The 18,136-nt window shown below is 51.4% G+C and overlaps 1 protein-coding gene across 2 annotated transcripts in view; it reads left to right on the top strand.

Moving 5' to 3' along the window:
• Positions 1-18,136, top strand: part of PRKCB (protein kinase C beta) — a 114,160-nt gene that overhangs the window by 73,595 nt on the left and 22,429 nt on the right. For both annotated transcript variants that reach the window (XM_032197900.1, XM_032197899.1), the window contains exons 9-12: positions 5,888-6,034; positions 11,700-11,873; positions 15,451-15,542; positions 16,516-16,578. In XM_032197900.1, coding sequence (XP_032053791.1) covers positions 5,888-6,034; positions 11,700-11,873; positions 15,451-15,542; positions 16,516-16,578 — 476 coding nt within the window. The remainder of the gene's footprint in view (positions 1-5,887; positions 6,035-11,699; positions 11,874-15,450; positions 15,543-16,515; positions 16,579-18,136) is intronic.

Raw genomic sequence — 18,136 nt, 5'->3', positions numbered from 1 at the left:
AAGTCACTGAAGAGCTGAAGCTTTCCAGCAAAGGCTGGGCTCCATGAGGTAACAAACAGGGACCTCGCTGCTCCATTTGGGAATGGCAAAGCCCCGGTGCAGCCACAGCGCCTTCTGCCCTGGTGCGGCTCTGGGGGACGTGAGCACTGCAGGTGATCGGCTTGTCCTTCCCTGCGGTCTGTTTGTATTCCAGAAGGACAGCAGCTAGGTCAGTTTTCCTATCCTTACACTGCTGTTTCCTTAGGAGAAACCATGTTTTGCCATTTGAACAGGTCCCAGTCTCAGCTCACAGCTCCCAGTGTTGAGGTGGGTGAGACAAGTGGCTGACCACCAGCAGGACGCGTTAGCGGGTCAGGAGCTGTGCTCTGGGATTGTGTGCTCCATGGGCACTGAGCCCTGGCGAGTGCTTAGCTCTGCAGCATTCAAGTGTGTGGTGGCCAAGCATGTTTATATTTCTTTCCATATCCACAGAGATGCCTGCAGCTGGTTTGGATCTCAACGAGGGGTGAACAACACTTGGTGTAGTGGTCACGCTTTAATTCAGGTCTGAAGGCAGCCACCTGAAGACAGGGTGAGGGCAAGCTGGGAGAGATGAGCCAAAGGTGGTCATTTCCTAAAAATTGTTGAACGGCACGTTAAAACACAAGGGTTCAGATGAACCAGGGGATGCAATGAAGGGTTCATTCACATACAATTTTCTGCTGGGATTGACAGGATGTTTTCTAATTGTTGCACACTGCTCAAGCCATCCTTCAGGAGTACTTCGTTCCAATTTGAACATGCAGTGACCTCCCTGTGCATGTCTCTGGCTTTGCATGCGGTGGCAGCAGACAGTGGCTTAGCTGGGAAAGGGAACAGTTGTTTCTGGTGGATGAGAGGAGAGATGAAAATAATTCTTTGGCACTTATGTCAGGCTGAAAATACAACAGAGAATATTGCACAATGCACAGTTTTGTGTAATGTTTGCTTTGTGCCTTGTGCACTGCTAAGACTGCTTGATCCCATGTCTGCTATGTGCAGGTAGGAGTCTCAAATCCCATAATTTTTAAGAAGTCATTTCTTCGTACTGTGAGGAAAGCAGCACAACAAACATCGCCCTTTCATTTGCATTGTTTCAGACGATTACTCTCTATTAGGATTACATAACTCACTGCTTGTGTTTGCCAGAGTGAGTACAGCAGCTCGAAGAGGAGACACTTCAGTTAATGTACTGCCAACACTATTTTCCAATTAAAGAGGGATGAAGACCCTGCGTGTGCCGGGGTGGCCTGATGTCACTGTGCTCCCGGTGTCAGCATGTGCAAACACTGATACAGCAGCTGTGCCCTGGCTCTGAGGTGCAATAAAATAGCATTTTTTGTCTGTTGTTTTTTTTCTGTCACGCTGCTGGTTATGAATTATTACCCCTATGATAAGTTAAGATACTGATATAATTGGATTTGCAGGTAATCTCAGAAAGAAACCCTTTCTTGCCCTGCTGTATGTTCTGGCGTGGCAGCCTCTGTGCCCTGCCTGGTGTGCCGGGGCTGCTCTGGGTTTCTGAGAGCCGATGGCTCTGTCAGCTGGACACGGCAGCCGTGATCCCAAACAGGCTCTTTGCACCAAGCTGCTACCTGCCAGGAGTGCTGATGGGGTTAGTGGAGGTGTAAGCCAGGAGCAAGAAGGCAAGACACACAAGCCAGTGATTTAGTTTTTGATAACGCAGGTAACCATCCTTCCCCTGGCGTGTAGCACTGCTCTCACAGTCCAAATAACTCCCCAAAAATGCTTCAGGGAGAAATGTCTGTTCACTACTCGGTAAGCCATAGAAGATTTTGCTGCAGTGATTGATCCAGACAGCACTGAATTAATAGATCTTTGCCATTTTTTCAGTACAGCTAAAATCTTCCCAGAACCCTGAGGATGAATGTAGTACATCTGGAGACTTACCTGAAATGAGCAATACACAAAATAAAATATTTGCCCTTACGGATGTCGGTGTGAACTCCCTAACTGTAGCATGGGACTGGCGAATTGGTTTCTTTCTCTCAATGCCCTTTCTTTTTTTAAATCTCGCTTACATATCTCATTTATATATAACTTGCCTGAATATCCAAGAAAATAAGACAGTTCTAATGCAACAGTTGACATACAACCATATGCCATGGTTGTCAGCTCGGCAGAGAATTAGCTACCCGCTTTTCTTACATTTCTTGATGTTCCAGTGGTGTTAAAACGGTATGTATGGTGGAAGTCACAGATGGCGAGCTGCCTGCATATCAGAAAACGTACCGTCCAGAAGTGTCCCTTCGTGCTGCCAGGCTCTGTCTGTATCCCCACCCTACTGCGTCTTCCCCTGCTCGCACCCTCCCTTGTGACCAAGTCATCAATGGAGAGAAAGAAATCCCTGAGCAGCTTGGCCATGGCTCGTGCCAGCTGCCCCAGAGGTGAGAAGAATGCAGTGGGGCCTCCCTGCAGAGCAGCAGCCAGGGGCCATTCCAGAAGATAAGGGCTAAAAGGAATCCTTCGATCGACCTGTGTTACCACTTCTTGATCCTGCCTGTTCCTGGGCAGCACAATCAATAGGAGCAAGCTGAGGTGTGCGTGAGGTTTATATTCTGAGTGGAGTTGGCATTGCAGAAGCACCGGCTGAAAGGACGGAGGTGTCAGCCTGCACGGTGCCGCGCTGCCTGCCTGCGAGCTGCCTCTGCGGGAGCACTGCCCTGCTCTGGCAGCCTGCAGCGTGGCTCCTGGCTGCAGTCCTGCCCGTGCGCTTCCTGCAGCCCTGTGTCTGCAGCGGGCACGTCCTGGGCTCCAGCAGAAAGCCTCCTGAGGCAGCAGCTCCGCGAGAAGCCTGGCAGCACACCCGCTGCCAATTCTGCTCGGTCTTTATCAGCCGGTTGCCGGGACAGCTTGATAGATGTGAACATCAGCTGCTATTGCATAAATTCAGATGTAGGGAATTAACTCTGACAAATGGAGTTGGATAACGAAGGTCAAGTGCTTTCTTAATTATTTTTTTTGGTGAGCAGTATTTGACATGCTTCAGTTGTAAACCTTAAAGAGGTCTCAAAATTGTGTCAACATTAGGAGTGCATTAAAGAACAGGTTAAAGGACTTTTTTTAGTCACTTAGAATAGAAGTAGGCATTAAAGGCACTCCGTAGCAAAAACAAGACACCTCCGCAGGGTGCTGATCTTGACCTCTCCCTGACTGTTATCTCGAGCTCTGTACTCAAAAGACCTTTTTCACTCCTGGCCTAGCTGCATGCTGAGCCTGTTTGTTTGAGCCATGTTGTGTCTGTATCCTCGCCTCCTATGAACACACTACGATGCTGCAATTCAGGTCAAGCACAGGACTGAGTCCAACTGCAGCAGCAGCTCTTCAGCCACGGACTTGGTGGCAGCAGAGACCTGGAGTCACTTCCACGCTCGGGTGCTCACCTGGGCACCTACCGGTGCTGCTGGCAGTGCTGGGGCTGCAGCTGGCGAATTTGCTGGAGTGAAGCAAATTAAAATCTTCCTCCTTCCCCTCTCTTCATGCTCACCTTTCCCACTTTGCTCAGGAGCAACAGCATCGTCCTCCCTGGGTCCAGCTTCACTCAGATTCCCGTGACCAGTGCCGGTGCTGGGGCTGCAGGCGTGCAGGAGATAGGTGTTTGTCTGAAATGCAGAGGTGTGCTTTTGGGTGTAATTTAATGGAAACACGATGATTGCCCTTGAATCTTGTTAAAGCTTGTTTTCGCAGAGGTTAATTTAGTGTCAAATTTGATCTGACAAGATTGTTTTTTAACTGTGATAGAGTAGTTAGGGAAGCTTTCACAGAACATGACTGTTTTGCCTGCTGATAAGTACACGTTTCTTTTACAGATAGCTTTGGAATACAATAGGGTAAGGATTGCTGAAGGCAAAGTCACACAACACGGGGCTGGCTCTGTGACGACGCAAAGGCTGGGCTTGTTTAGTTGCACACATCTGAATCCATCTTCAGCCAAATTAAATGAGCAGCTTTCAGCCAGTGCCACGGCTGCACACTTAGAGGTTTCTCCTTCTAAAGTGGAGATGGATAAGGTGGGGAGTGTCCAAGGCTTTGTGCTCTTCGATCAGAACTGTGATTGTTGTTTTACTTGGGCAAGATTTCAGAGATCGCTGTGCCACACCACAGGTACAGCAGTTTCTCACTTGGTGTGGCACATGCCAGGAGCTCCGGGTGCTGGGGTGGGCAGCAGGACCCCCAGGGCAGTGCCATGGGGCACACGAACTGACCTTGACTAAAATGCTCTGGCAGATAGCCCCTTGTGCTGGGGAGGTTGCAACAGCGTAAAAATTGCAGCTAGGGAGAAACTTTGGACTTTCAGTGGGTGGCATCCCTGCCCATGGCAGGGGGGTTGGGACTAGATGATCCTTAAGGTCCCTTCCAACCCCAGAAGTCCTATGATACTTTCAGAGAGGTGACTTTGTTTCCTTTTCTATGCACAAACTCTTTATTTTTGTTGTTGTTGTCATTGTTGTTTTCCATCTGAAAGCAAGCATCCTGTGCACGTTGCTCCATTTGCAGCAGTAGCAGGTCTCAGGCTGTTGAATGATTTCAGCCTCTTCCCTGGGGCACTTGTTCAGAGCTGTATTAGCAATTATGATGTTTGCAAATCCTTGAAACTGTACCTTTATTTTTCAGTGCAGCAGTCTTTCAGATGTTTGTAGGTGCTGCAGGTGACCTTGAATGGGGAATTTTACAGCAAGGAGAACCTTGCAATAACCAATTAGCAGCTGCAAAGGCTTGGAGATTACTTGTGAGGCTCCTATCTGGAGGAGCTGCGAGCAGCAGTCAAATTGAACTGCTGGAATCGGGTTAATGGAATTTCATGCTAGACTGAGCTCAATGCAAGCCCTACAGTGTGGCATATTTCTAAAAATTAAAACCGAATAAATTGTGAGATAGTTTTTACAAATTGTGGTTCAGCAAATTAGATAGCCCCTGGACCAATGAGAAGGTGCCAAGCAACTGATGAGATTTTGTGTTTAAAAAATGTGGGGGTTTTGTGAGGGCTTCTTAATAAGCAATTGTGATTGAACCAGCTCGTGTGATTGCTTGGGGATGCAGAAGTGCTTTCTATTCTGCTTTTTTTTTCAAAATGAATTTGTAGCTTCCTACGTTCAGCCTGAACTGGCACAGGAGTGCAATTCTCTTTGATATCAGATAGTAACAAAGTTGGAGCTTGATAACAATTCCCGTATTTCACAACAATATATTTATATTCACCTGTCATTTTCTCATAAGGTGAGAGACAGAAATCAGCTTTGTGAAGGCAAAGCTCATTTAAGGCTCTGTTTTATACTTGGATGGCCTCAAGCACATTATGGGTTGGCATTTCTGAGGCAGGGCTCAAGGTTTAAAACATCGAACGCTCCTGGCCACAGTGCGGTTTTCCCATCTGATGTTGGTGGTCTGTAAGGATGAGCTCCAGAGCTGCCACTTGCCAGCGCTGCAGGAGGTCGATGCTACCTGCAGCTCGGGTGTGCTTCTGGGACCCCAGCTCTAGCTCTGTGCCTGCCCAGGGGTGTCGTGGAGGTCCCGTGGGTGGCTGTGCAACGTGGGAGAAGCCCCCCTGGCTGTGAGCGGAGGATGGATGGATGCATCCTGTAAGCTGCAGGAGGAGCTGGCGGCTGGAGCATCCGGGGATGTGGCTCCTGGATTCTCATGGATCTGAGCTGGGGATGAGCTGGGCAGAGCCATGTGCTGTGTCTGACCCGCACCCAGGGTGCATGGGAGGCTTCCATAGCTTGGTGTAGCTTTCAGATAGCAAAGAGCTGATTAACATGGGATTCAGGAGCATTCTCTGTTTTCATCATGACATTTCTGCATGTTGTTTTCAGTAATTTTTCTCTTTTCTCCATCTCTGTCCCTGCAGAGAGCCAAGATTGGCACAGGGTCCAAGGCTGCGGATGAGAAGACAACAAATGCCATTTCTAAGTTCGATAACAACGGGAGCAGAGATCGGATGAAACTTTCAGATTTCAATTTCCTGATGGTGCTGGGAAAAGGAAGCTTTGGAAAGGTGTGGTAGGACATATGCATTTGCACGCTCTGTATTAAAAATGTTTCTAACAATGCTGAGCAGTGGCTGCGTGGCTGCTCCAGCCCAGGAGTCCAAAGCCCTGCTCTGCCCTCGCTCTGCTTCGTGTCTGGTAATTGGGGTCTGGTCGTTGGCTGCCTTTGGGGCTCTGGTCCTGCTGCATCACAGTGACAAAGACTTGAAGTGTCAGGTTAAACCAGCACCAAAAGAGATGCTCTCTTTGGGAAGCAGGGTGTGTACTGTGTCTTTAAAGCTCTTTTATTTGGGCTTTTTCTTTTTTTTCCTTTAATAATTACAAATATACATGAACATTTTAATTAACTTTCCAGGCTGGTTATGAGTGGTAACAGAATTTCATTCTTCTAGTAATTATGTGACTCGGAGCCTTCATTTTTCTTGGGGAGTTGCCAACTTTGTCATGATTTCCATTAGAAATTCCAGTCCCCGGACTGCTGCTGTGACTTCAAAGCCCAGGCCAGGAGAAAGGTGGCTGGCTGCATGCACCAGCGCTGCGTTCACGGCTGTGACAGATGGCCTGACGCTGCTCTGATTAGCGAACTGCCTTAATTGCAGGGAACATTGCTCTGCCTCCAGGCAGATCTCTGGGGCGGAGGCAGGACAGAAACAGGAGGGGAGTGCTGCCGACACACACGCAGCGTGCACAGGGGTGAGGCTGCCTGTCCCGGCTGGCACCCCGTCCCTCCCAGCCTCCTGCTGCTGGCACCTGAGCTCTGGGAGCTCCCAGCCTCTGCCTGGTGCTTGCTGCCTCCCTGGAGGGGCCCATGGAGAGCTCAGAGAGGCACTGGCACAGCTTTAGCAGAAGACAGGGGCAGCTCATGGTGGAGCCCAGCATTCAGAGCACCCCCGTTGCCCCTGAGGGCGATGCTGCTGTCGCTCTGTTTTACACGTCTGCTGCAGGCTGGCGACCTGGGCGAGCAAGCAAGCGCTGCGCTAGCACCCCTGCTGCTCCAGCCTTGTTAAGCCGCACAGGTGATGGTGCTGGACCAGCTCAGCTGCTAGCAGGTCACAGCAGGGGCAGCGCACAGCTCAGCTCTCCTCCCGCAGCTGCCGGGTGCCGGAGGCAGCCGCGGAGGTACACGGAGTGTGGGGGTGCCTGCCTCATCCCAGCAGAGCCGAAACCCCGGCTCTGAACACCACTAACTGCTTTTACCCTCCCTCCCTCCCTCCCTCCCAACAAATAATCTCTTTTAAAGTCTGCTGCTTGGCATCTGGAAGCTGTAGTTGTTTTTTCCCCCCCCTCTTCCTTCTTTTAATTTGAGAAACATTAGCAAACCCTTCAGTCGGCATCATGGCTTATATAAGGGAATGTGTGACAGAAACTGTTCCCTGGAACAGAATGTTATAAATATGCTAATTAGCGCTTATTAAAACAGCACGTTGGTTCGTACGGGGAGATGCAGCCTCACCCTCACGTGTGCCTGCGCCTCGCCAGGAGCCTTGCCCCGCGTTTCCGCTCCCGCGGCCAGAGCGGGCACTGCAGCGTGCGCGGTGCTCTGCTGCGAGCTGCTGCCACCCAGCCTCTGCTGCGTGGGTCCCCACAGCCCCTGAGAGCTCCCCGAGTGCAACCAGCGGGGTGTCAGTGAGCCCGTCGCAGGCGCCAGCTCGTTAACCTGGTGGCACTGTCAGCTCAGATTTACTGCCGCGCGTTTTCCTTCCTCCTCTGCTGCGGCTGTGCAGGACGAGGAGCACCCCATGTGTTGGCCTTGCTTTCTCTGCGTCCAGCATCAGAGTATCTCCAGTTGTTAAGCTGGAGCATTCCCAAACAAATACTGTATATTGCAGGAATAAATCAAGTTAAATATTAGCTTTTTGTGCACAAAAAAAAAAAAAAAAAAACAGTTTACTTTCCAGAGAGTGAGCTGGCAGATGAAAGTCCCCACTGAGCCAAGCAACGAGGTTTAGGGGGGTGGAGGTTCAGCTCTGGTTTTGCACTCTGGAAGACCAGAAAACCACGGGATCGTACACCTCGTACAGGCGTGCATGGTTGTTGTAGGGGTGCTGAGCAGCGGGATGTGGGGCAGCCCTCGGTGTCCCTGCCCTGGCTGCTCTGGGGCTGCCCCCAGCTGCCCCCTGCCCAGGCTGGGCTCACTCTGCGGGTGGCCCTGGAGCTGCAGGCGGGGGCAGTCCTGTCCCCCCCCCAGCTTGGCAAGGGGACGGGAGATGTTCCCGACGGAGGAACACAGCGCTTGGCACAGCCCGCCCCGGGTTTGCTTTGCTGTAATATAAATAGAGAGAAGTTAAATTCTGGGGCTTGCTCATATTTTTGTAGCTAATCAATCTGTTATGCTATCGAGCTGTCAGTCGTTTTGGGGGGTTTTAAGGTGTTTTTTTGGAGTAGTGCTGATACTTTTGCCTCTGCTGTTATGGATTAGAGTGCAATGGGAGACAATTTGACAATTTTCATGTCCCATGAAAATCTTCATGCTGTAAAGTGCTCTCCTGCCCCATCCTGGTGTGAAATGTGCCAGAGGACTGGTAGCAGGCACACACGGGCAGAGCAGCGGCCAGGGCCCAGGCTCTGACTCTCAGAGGTGCTCCAGCCCCGGGCACCTGCTGCACGGTGCTTGCACACCACCTCCTCGCAAACACGCGTGTCCTGCGCAGCGTGGTGCGAGGCGTTAGCAAACTGCTCTGGGCGAATTCACTTGTCCTAATCTTACTGTGTTTACAAAGCAAAGGGTACAAATCTTCCTCGCTGTCATTAGCAGGCGTTGCCGAAGCCGGCTCATCACTGGCTGTCCTTCCCCTGAGACTTCGGCTGTATCCATGCTGCAGTCACCATAGGAACCGCGATGCCAGCGAGCTGGAGCCAGCCCCGCCGGTGCACCGAGAGCGCGGAGCTCAGCACCGGGACAGGCTGTGGGTGCCAAACCTGCACCGTGCTGGCACCGCGCTGCCGAGCAGCCACAGGCAGAGCCAGGGGTGCTTGCCCCAGCCCCGCAGGCTGCGAGCTGCCCTGCCTGCTGCTCGGGGAGCAGGCTGAGTCTGCTAATGCTCACAGACTTCATGCTTGTCGGGCAGGGTGCAGGAGGTATTTTTGTGAGTGCTGTAAAGCAGAGCCTGCAATCCCATCTGCATATGCAAATTCAGAGTGATTACAACATCCTGAACAGCATTAGTCTCGATTTACACTTCTGTAGCTGCTCTCTCTGCCAGCCCAGACGTGAAAGAGCAATGCAGTAACACAGTTTTCTGCATCCCCCTTGCACACACACAGATGTGCACTCGCCCTTGTCCACCGAATGCCTCCCCGCGATGTGTGCAGTACCGCTCATCTGTAGGCAGCTGCAGAGAAGCCCTTTTGCATTTTACATGTCAGTAATGCAGGGCTGGTTGGCTCAGCTGTGGCTCAGGACTGCTATGTCATTGGAAAGCTACCGCATGAAACATTTACAGTCCATGTAAGCCCTGGAGCAGTTTTTTGCATTAATTCAGTGCACCAGCAAACCTCTGCCACTCACCCTGCTGCAGAGACCGAGCGCTCTGGGTGCTGGGAGCTGTTCCCTGCTCGGTGGGGACGACTCGGTGTCACCCCCCCACTCTGCCTGGGATTTTCTCCCCTCCAGGCCTCCAGTCAGCAGAGTTCAGTCCCCACTGCGCTATTTACTGCTACCGAACCCCATTCTTCAGCAGCCGATTTTATCTTTACATTTTGATCTTTTCGTACCTCCAGGGAAATTTCCTGGTGTGTTCATCTCCAAACACACTCTGTTACCAACAACAACGCTCTCTCCCCTGAGAGTCTCCAAGCAAAATATCTTGAAAAGCACCAGGATGCTTTCCAAGCTCTGCTCCGCGCTGCGATTTCTCTGCTTCCCAAGTGGACTCCTCCTGCTGTTCCCCCCGGAGCAGTCCGTCCCTGGCAGTAACAGATGCTAGGTTCAGAGATTCTCTCTTTTACTTGCTTTTTCTCTGAAAGGGTTATGGGTAGCAAGGTACGTCCACACACTGGTGACTCTGCATGTGAGCCACTGACTTCCACAGAAGTCTTCATTTTCTCTCAGCCTGTCCTTGGAGTGGCTGCTTCTCTTTTCCACCAACTTGGAACTGCCAGAGCCCACCTGCCTTTAAAAAATCAGCCCCGTATTTTAGCACCTGTGCACAGCAGCATTGCTCGAGTGCTCGTGCCCCATGCTGCAGAATCTCAACTTCCTTTAAATATCAGCAAGTAAATAAATCCATTACTGAAGTCGCTGCTCTGCTGTCAGTCTGCTTTTTAACACTGCCGATGGATGAGGACGGCGTGTGTTCACTGCAATCCTGTGCCCCGCTGATGAAAATGTAAATGTCAGTGGCTTTTCCAAAGCACTTGGCGCTCGGAAGCCCTGACGCCTTCCTCGGCTAATCCTGACAAGCAGAGTGTCAAGGACAGCCAGCCTGTCACCAAGCCAGAGCCAAGCGCATGAAATGAGCCAAAGAGCCACATGCTTTTAAAAAGTACTCCCTGAATGTGACTGTTATTTTTGCTCTAACAAGTGGGCGGGCAGCAGAGACCTCAGCCTGGCGGCTCGTTGCTGCGGCCCCTGCCTTGCTGCCTGGCGGTGGCAGCCACCGTCCTGTCCCCACGCCTGCTCTGCCCCAACAGGACGGGGAGGGCTGGGGGTGGCCGCTGGCCCTGCCACCAGGCAGCTCCATGCCCAGCTCCTGCTGCCCTGTGGGGGCAGCTGGGGGCTGTGGTGGGGGCAGCACGGTGTGGGTCAGCTCTCCATAGCCCCACATGGGAGCTGCCAGCACTCTCGCTGCAAACCCGCTCTAGAGAGAAACGCCTTGCAGTTCCTTGCAGTTCCACCCTTTTGATGTCGAGTTCTCGTAATTTATTTTCAAAACATCCTGACTGCTGCTCCTGATGTGACTGGAGGATTTCAACAGACCCTTCCAAATGTAGAGCAACTCATTTCCACTGAGCTCTCGAATCTAATGTGATGCGAGGCTGAGGGAGAGGAGCTGGGATGCAGCTCCCCAGCCCCCTTTGCTTTGCTGGCAGCAGGAGGAGCAGCTCACGCTGATGGAGCGTGGTGGAACGGCTGGGGGGATCCTGGCTGGGGGGATCCTCGCTGGGGCGCGTGATTAATGAGAGAAATGTGCACCAGCAGAAGCAGTGCATCCCATCTATTGCAGTAAATAAATCTGCAAATGGGTGAAAACGGTTTAAAAAGTGAGGTTGAACGGATTCTTCTGCATGAGGGGGGATTTGGCTGGGCGATGGGCTGGCATGTAATGAGGTTTTGGGCTGGCACATAATAGGTTTTGGTTACTGTGCGCTTTGTGGAGGGTGTGTGCGAGGCACAGAAAATCTTGCTGCTTTCGTGTACTATTAGCTTTGTACTAACTTTTCCATTGCAAGTTTTCACCATTAAAAAATGGTAAAATGTGAATGGTTTGGAACTGTGGCACGGGCAAAGTGCCTCGGGCTGGGTTCACCAAGGGGACTGGGCCATAAGGACGTAAATGTGTTACCTGTTACAGTAAGAGCTTCCAAATACTTTTGGAAACATCCCCGTTAGCTTTCTGTACCATTTGGCACTCTTCTGAAGGTTGTAACGAGAACTGCACAATACTAAGCAGGCTATAGATGTGGCAGATGTGTGTTTACCAACATCCTGCACGTGTTCTCTCCCTGGCACAGGTCATGCTGGCGGAGAGGAAGGGCACCGACGAGCTCTATGCTGTTAAGATCCTGAAGAAGGATGTTGTTATCCAGGACGATGACGTAGAGTGCACCATGGTCGAGAAAAGGGTGCTGGCTCTCTCCGGGAAGCCTCCGTTCCTGACACAGCTTCACTCCTGCTTCCAGACGATGGTGAGTGCCAGGCACCTGCATGCCCTGCGTGCCCTGGGCAGGCGGGGAACCCCTGCACCGGACACATTGTGAGCCTGGTGCTTTGCAAATCAGGTGTCATTCTCTTGGCTTCGCTCATGAGCCAGTGGGCAGAAACCCTCTTTGAGACTCCTGGCACTGCCAGCATCCCAGGGCTGATGCTTTCCTGGGCTACTGCTTGTTTATGCATTTTAGCTTTTCTAAAACATGCCATTGCTTTTATTCCTGTTCCTTTTTCTGGATATACATCATCATACTTCCAGAAGTGGCTGTGTAATTTCCCCCTCAACAAACTTATAGCTTGCCCAATTTGTTTGCAGAAATGCCTCCATGAACAAAGTGTTTGTGCTTGCATGTTAGGCTGGAGACTGTAATGGAGAAGATCTGCACCCTCGAGATTTTTTCATTAGGCAACTTCTGATTGCGTTGATGTGATTTCGCAGCCCTTCAGAAGGCCCCCTGCCTGTGATTGGAGTTATGATTCAATAGCAAAGTGCTGTGCTTTATCTCTGAATTCATTCTTGTGATCAAAAATCAGAGTAGGCAGTGAAAACTAATACAAAGCGCAGGAAATTCAGTTTGAAATGGGTGTGCTATTGAGTTTGTACAAATCAGAAACGGGGATAGGGAATGGGGAAGGGGAAGGGGGACTTTTAAAGCAATCTCTGGGCTGCCGTTGGGCAACCTGTAAATGAAAATGTCCAGGTACGTGTCAGCAGGAGCGGGGAGAGGTAATCAGTGCAGCCCTTTGGAACGACGACAATGCTATCCAGGAGGATTACATTTTAATATTATCCCAGAAATTTCATTTACCAAACACATTCAGTGTATTTAAAGAGTGTGGACGGGCTTTGCGGCACAGTAATCAAAATGTGGCAGGAGAACCTATTTCACACAGCATCTCTGTGGCATCTGAAGTGAGTCAGTGCGGGATTATTCCTGGCAGACCTATAGTAGCTTAATAGTAATCGTATTTGTAATGTAATCAAAATGTATAGCAGGGTGTATTATCAAATGCTGGCACAAAGCACTTTGATTTCTGGGAGCACAGTCCAGAGCTTCCTTCTCAGCCTGGGCTGTTAGCTCAGCTGACAGCTGGGGGAGAGAAAAGCCTGAAATCTGCGTTTTAGAGAAGTGAAGATAAGCGAGGAGAGAGCTGCGTGGGCCTGGAAGGAGAGGGAAACTGTAGGGCCATGGGGACTGACTGCGGGGGCCCTGGGGCTGTGCCCGAAAAGGTGCAGGGTCTGCATGTGGGCTGTGGGGAGGTGCTGGTGTAGCTGGGTGTACCCAGCCCTCCCCTTCCCTTTCCCCTTTCCCTGGGGCTTAGCCCCAGCAGTGGCACTGGGAATGATAAATTCCATCTGGAAGGGGGCTTGGTGGTTGTCCCGGCACCGACTCCTATTCACAGTACGGAGTCAGGCGGGAGGTGGACAAACCAAATGGTTGATCAGAAGAAGGATTTGGCAGGAGCCCCAGGAGTCGTGTGCTGGCTGCTCCGGAAAGGGGCCCCGTGCCGCCAGCTCCATGCGGGCGCTGCCGCAGTATCTGCACCTTGCTGCTGCTCCGCGAGCTCGGGAGCTCCAGACTTGGAGAGACCCTGTCCTTCCTCCCACGGCAGGAGCAGGACAGATCCGTCTGCGTCCCCCTGTTCCAGCCTGTGGGCTGGCCAGCCATCTGGCTGCTTTATTCGTGATTTTTATTTTTTTTTTCCCTGAGGCAGCATCATTCTCTCCTCCACCCAAATGAGGAAAGCTCGAATCCTGCTTTTAGAGCTCAGCTGGCTGTTTCAAGAGACCGTCTTTTTAATATTCTTCCTCCTTGAAGTTGATCGATATATTTAGGAAGCAGCTGCAAACAAGCACCGTGTTGCTTGGCCTTCCCGTTCCCGTCAGCAGACAGTGCTGTGGCAGTGGCAGCTGAAGGTGACCTTTCCCCCATGCGTGGCTGCTGCGCCGCGAGGCTTGGCAGAGGCAGGCAGGTGCAGGGGGCTACGTGTGGCATTCCCGCTCTGCTGGTGAGCTGAAACCCCTCTTCTACCCCATCAGTGCCACGTTTTCCGTAGCCCGACTGCCCCTCGGGTGCTGTCCTTCACTATCATTAAGGCTGCAGTGGTCACGGTGCCCGTGCAGGGCCAAGGTGCTGCGCCTGGCCGAGGAGCTGATTACCCCAATTACCCAAGTGACTCCACAGCCGTGATTATAGGAGTGCTCCCATTTGCATTTCTTCTGGGCTCCTTGTCCTCAGTGTCCTAAAAGCTTGGCTTTTTTAAGGAGGAAATTAAGTGAAAAATGAGGATTATTATGTAACACCACGAACCTGGAGCTCTCCCAGCGCTTCAGCCTCTGTGTCCCTGCTTTGGGGTGTCTGCAAGGAGAGCATGGGGCTGGGGCTGGGGCTAAGGTGAGCCTCGAGCCTCGCTGTCCAGGGCTGTCTGCGGGGTCCTGCACACTGGGGCCCCGCGGGCAGGTGTGTGAAGGCTGTAGGGAGCTGGTTGTTGTAGGAAGGGTGACTCAGGCCTGATGTGACAGCGCTTCGCTGTTCCCATCTGCAGCTGACGTGCGCCCATGCTGGAGCACAGATGCCTGCTGGTAGCAGGGAAGATGCATTTGGGCGCCCGTCTGTGCCCCACTTCTGCAGGCACTCAGGCGGTCCGAAGACGTCGCTTTTCCCTCCCCCAGAAAAGCTCTGTGCTTGTGGCAGGGGGAAGCTGACATGTTTAGGTTGGTGGTTTTGGCAGTCCTGCATGATTTTCTTCGGAGATATTTCCCATTTGAAAAAAAGAGCTGTGAAACATCAGAGGGAAGTGGCATTTCAAGGGCATGGCTCCTCCAGGGTAGAGGTGTCCCTGGCGTTGAGTTCCCATCTGCCCAAGGCTCCTCTGCCTCCCGGGACTGGCAGGGCTCATGCCAGAGCTCTGCTGGGGATGCTGCATGGCAGAACACAGCTGCTTCTGGTTTATTAACCCACAGTTCTGAGCTTTGTGGGAATACTCAGGTCTTGTTTCTCGCCTTGCTGATCTTCTGGGGCTTGGGGCAGGGCACAGTGCGAGCCCAGGGTGCCCCAGCACCGCAGGCTTGGCTTCCACTGGCACAGCAGGCTGCAGAGGAAACCACGGCTTTTAAAAGCTTACCTGGAAATTTCTCAGGTCTGTGGCTGTGTGGCTGCCTCAGTGTGGAAGCAGGGGAATGCTTTAATACCAGCTAGGTGCTGGCTCATCAAACGCCCTGCAAAATGGGTTCAGTGAAGAATGAAAACTAATTCGTTAATGGGAATGAAAAACCTCTGTTGTGGGAATTCTTCCACTTGCTATCAAATCTATCTGCAGAACTGCATGAGGTTCAAGTCCAGAGCACTGGAAAGGAATTACCACATCTGTCTCACGGGCTCCGTATGAACACAAACTCCACCTGCACCCCTTGGGGAGGGCAGTAATGGTAACTGTATTGCCGTGAAAAATACAGACCGGAGCTGTCAATTGCTTTGGCTGTTATTTGTGACCTCTGCAAATTCCCTGCTCCAATAACTCTGCTGCTAATTGTTTGCTTTTTTTGTTTTTTAGGATCGCTTGTATTTTGTGATGGAATACGTGAATGGTGGGGACTTAATGTACCAGATCCAGCAGGTTGGGAGGTTTAAAGAGCCACATGCTGTGTAAGTTCAACAGACCTAGTTTGATACCTTCAGGGTAGGTATTTGATGTATTTGTGTCAGTCTCTGGAAAAATAATCCAAGGCACGGGCTTTTGTGGTGCAAGTCCTGAGCGAAAAGAGAGGGGAAAGGAAGGACAGCAGCAGTGGGAAGACACGAGACAATTCTTTGGTGCTACGGATGCTGGTGCCTCCGGCTTCTCCTTGGGGCACATTGCACTTGTCAGTGGGCAGATACCTGACCTCCATGCATGTACCAGACAGGGAGGTCGGGGGGAGGCGGAGGTGTAGGAGGCAGCTGAGGGCTCCTGCCCACGGCACTGCCCCCACACCTGGGTTCTGCCCCCGCACGCCCCTGGGATGTACGAGGGACGTTTGGGCTTTGGCTGCCCTGCAGGGGTTGCCAACCAGGGTGCTCACTGGTGGCTTTTGGCTCCTGCTCCCTGTGATCTGGACAGAGCAGAATGTGTTTGTGAAAGCCTTCATATGCTTAATTAAATAACTGAAACAGTGAACGGGGCCCGGATGGGTTTGAACCAGCATCAGGCACACAGGGCACTCTGTAGCTCTGGCACAGCCCTCCGAGACCCAGAATATTCATCAAAGAAAGCAGTGGCAGTGCATGCTATCCCCTCCACCTCCCCAAGATGACAGATAAGTTTTCAAGCTGCATTGCCGGCACACAGTAACAAACAGCTATAGATCCCAGCTCTCTCTTAATGAGAATTTGTGTAACGAGAAGTGACAGCCCCCTGCTAGCCCACAGCAACCTGATCACATCTCTGCCCGATCCGGAGCGGAGGGTGGGTTGTGTCCTTCTCGTGTGATGCTTGTCCGGTATTTTTATGTTGTGGCTGTCTTTATCCTTTGGTCATGTATGCCCAGTGTATTTCTTCTAGTGCAATTGGATCTGAAAGGTTTTCATTTTGATTTATCTCCTTTAATTATCAGTCCTCCTTTTAAATCTTTCATTTCAGATTCTACGCTGCAGAAATAGCCATTGGCCTCTTCTTCCTGCAAAGCAAAGGCATCATTTATCGGTAGGTGAGCAAGTTCCTCCACCCTCTGTTCCCCAGAGAACTGCAGGCAGAGCAGGTTACAAGGACAGCGGTGCCGGGGGCTGGCCTGGCTGCCCCAGGGCCCTCTTCTGTGCCAGTGCCACAGGCGGAGGTTGGCAGCCGTGCACCGGGTGTGCGTGCCCAAAACAGGGCTGGGAGCCTTGTGGTGACACTGCTTTTTCAGAGGGTGCTTGTTTTTGTCCTTGTTTTATAGGAAAGAGAGCTCATAAAAGCAGCTTTGATTCTTCTTTTGCCTCTGCTCCATGCGTTTCTCTCCATTCAGCGCATGCCACTGGTAGCAGGGATTGTCTGAGCCACGTGTTTTGCTGCAGGGCACTGTTTTCTTATCATTAAATTAGAGTAAGTGCTTATGGAGGGGTTATTCGGAGAGCTCAGTGCAAGTCTGTCACTTAGAGTCAGATACTAAAACTTCTTTTCCATTCGCAATATGATTTACAGCATCCGAGGTTAGCTGGATGAGTGCTGAGCGCGGGGCCATGCTCCGAGGCTGCTGGTTAAGCACTGAAACTCGTGAGCTGCTGCCCTTCCCTGCTCGGGAGTATTCCCAGCGCCCAGGGTAGAGCAGAGCATCCTAATGAGTGTCAGACAGCATTAAGCGCTTGCAAAAAGGAAACGCCAGCTGCACTACTGAGTTGCGAGTTGCTGGAGACTGTTCTGAAGATGAAAGGAGCGGAGCAAGCCTGATGTGAGGGATGATTTTTGCCATCAGCTGCCGCAGAGAGAGATTCTGGGTCTGCAGTCCCCAGTGCTCCTTTCTTCCTCCAAGTCTGATCAGGGCTGTAAGCACTGGCTAGAAAAAAACTATCTTAGAAAACAGCAAGAAGTCATAAATTTTGCTGTTCCTTCTATTATGCTCTTACCTAACCAAAGTTGAAACATGCCAAGCAGAAGTATCTAAAGTGTATTTTTGCCTGTCAAACATTCTTGACTCCAAGAGCAGCCCAGTATACTTCGTGCACGTTGTGACAGTGACACTGTTCTGTTGTAGCCTTGGTCCCAGCCCTTCATGTGCTTTGGTGCATGTTCACATACTATGCCCCAAATGCCGAGTGTTTGCCACAAAGCTGTCCTTCAGCTCACGGTACCCATCCTGGTGAGGGCAGGCAGCTCTGGCAACTGGTCAGGGATCATTTCGGCTGGAGGCACCTCTGGATTGTGCTGGGGAGCAAAGCTCTGGTGGGAACGGCCACAGCCACCACAAACGTGCTGTGGGCAAGGATCAGAGAGAAACACTCTGGTTTGTATTTTCATGGGGGAGCAAAGCACAGGTGATACAGGGACTTTTGCTGAGTAGGTACCTACTTTTTTTGTTGCTGGTGAGCTTTAAACACACTTTGATTTTCATAGGTGCAAAAGAAAGAGCCATTAAACCTGTCTCCCTGCCACACTGAGAGTATTTTCTGTCATACACTTAAAAGCGATTTGCCCAGCGTGGTGTTCCTGTGGGTTAAAAGTAAAATAAACATTTCATCCTGACATCGCCGACTTGTTTGTACGCATTTCCCCACAAACTATCCTA

Source organism: Aythya fuligula, chromosome 15 (genome assembly GCF_009819795.1).
Source record: "Aythya fuligula isolate bAytFul2 chromosome 15, bAytFul2.pri, whole genome shotgun sequence".
In the NCBI taxonomy this organism is placed as follows: Eukaryota; Metazoa; Chordata; class Aves; order Anseriformes; family Anatidae; genus Aythya; species Aythya fuligula.
Note: the sequence above shows the minus strand (reverse complement) of the source record. Positions and strands in the feature narration are given on the sequence as shown.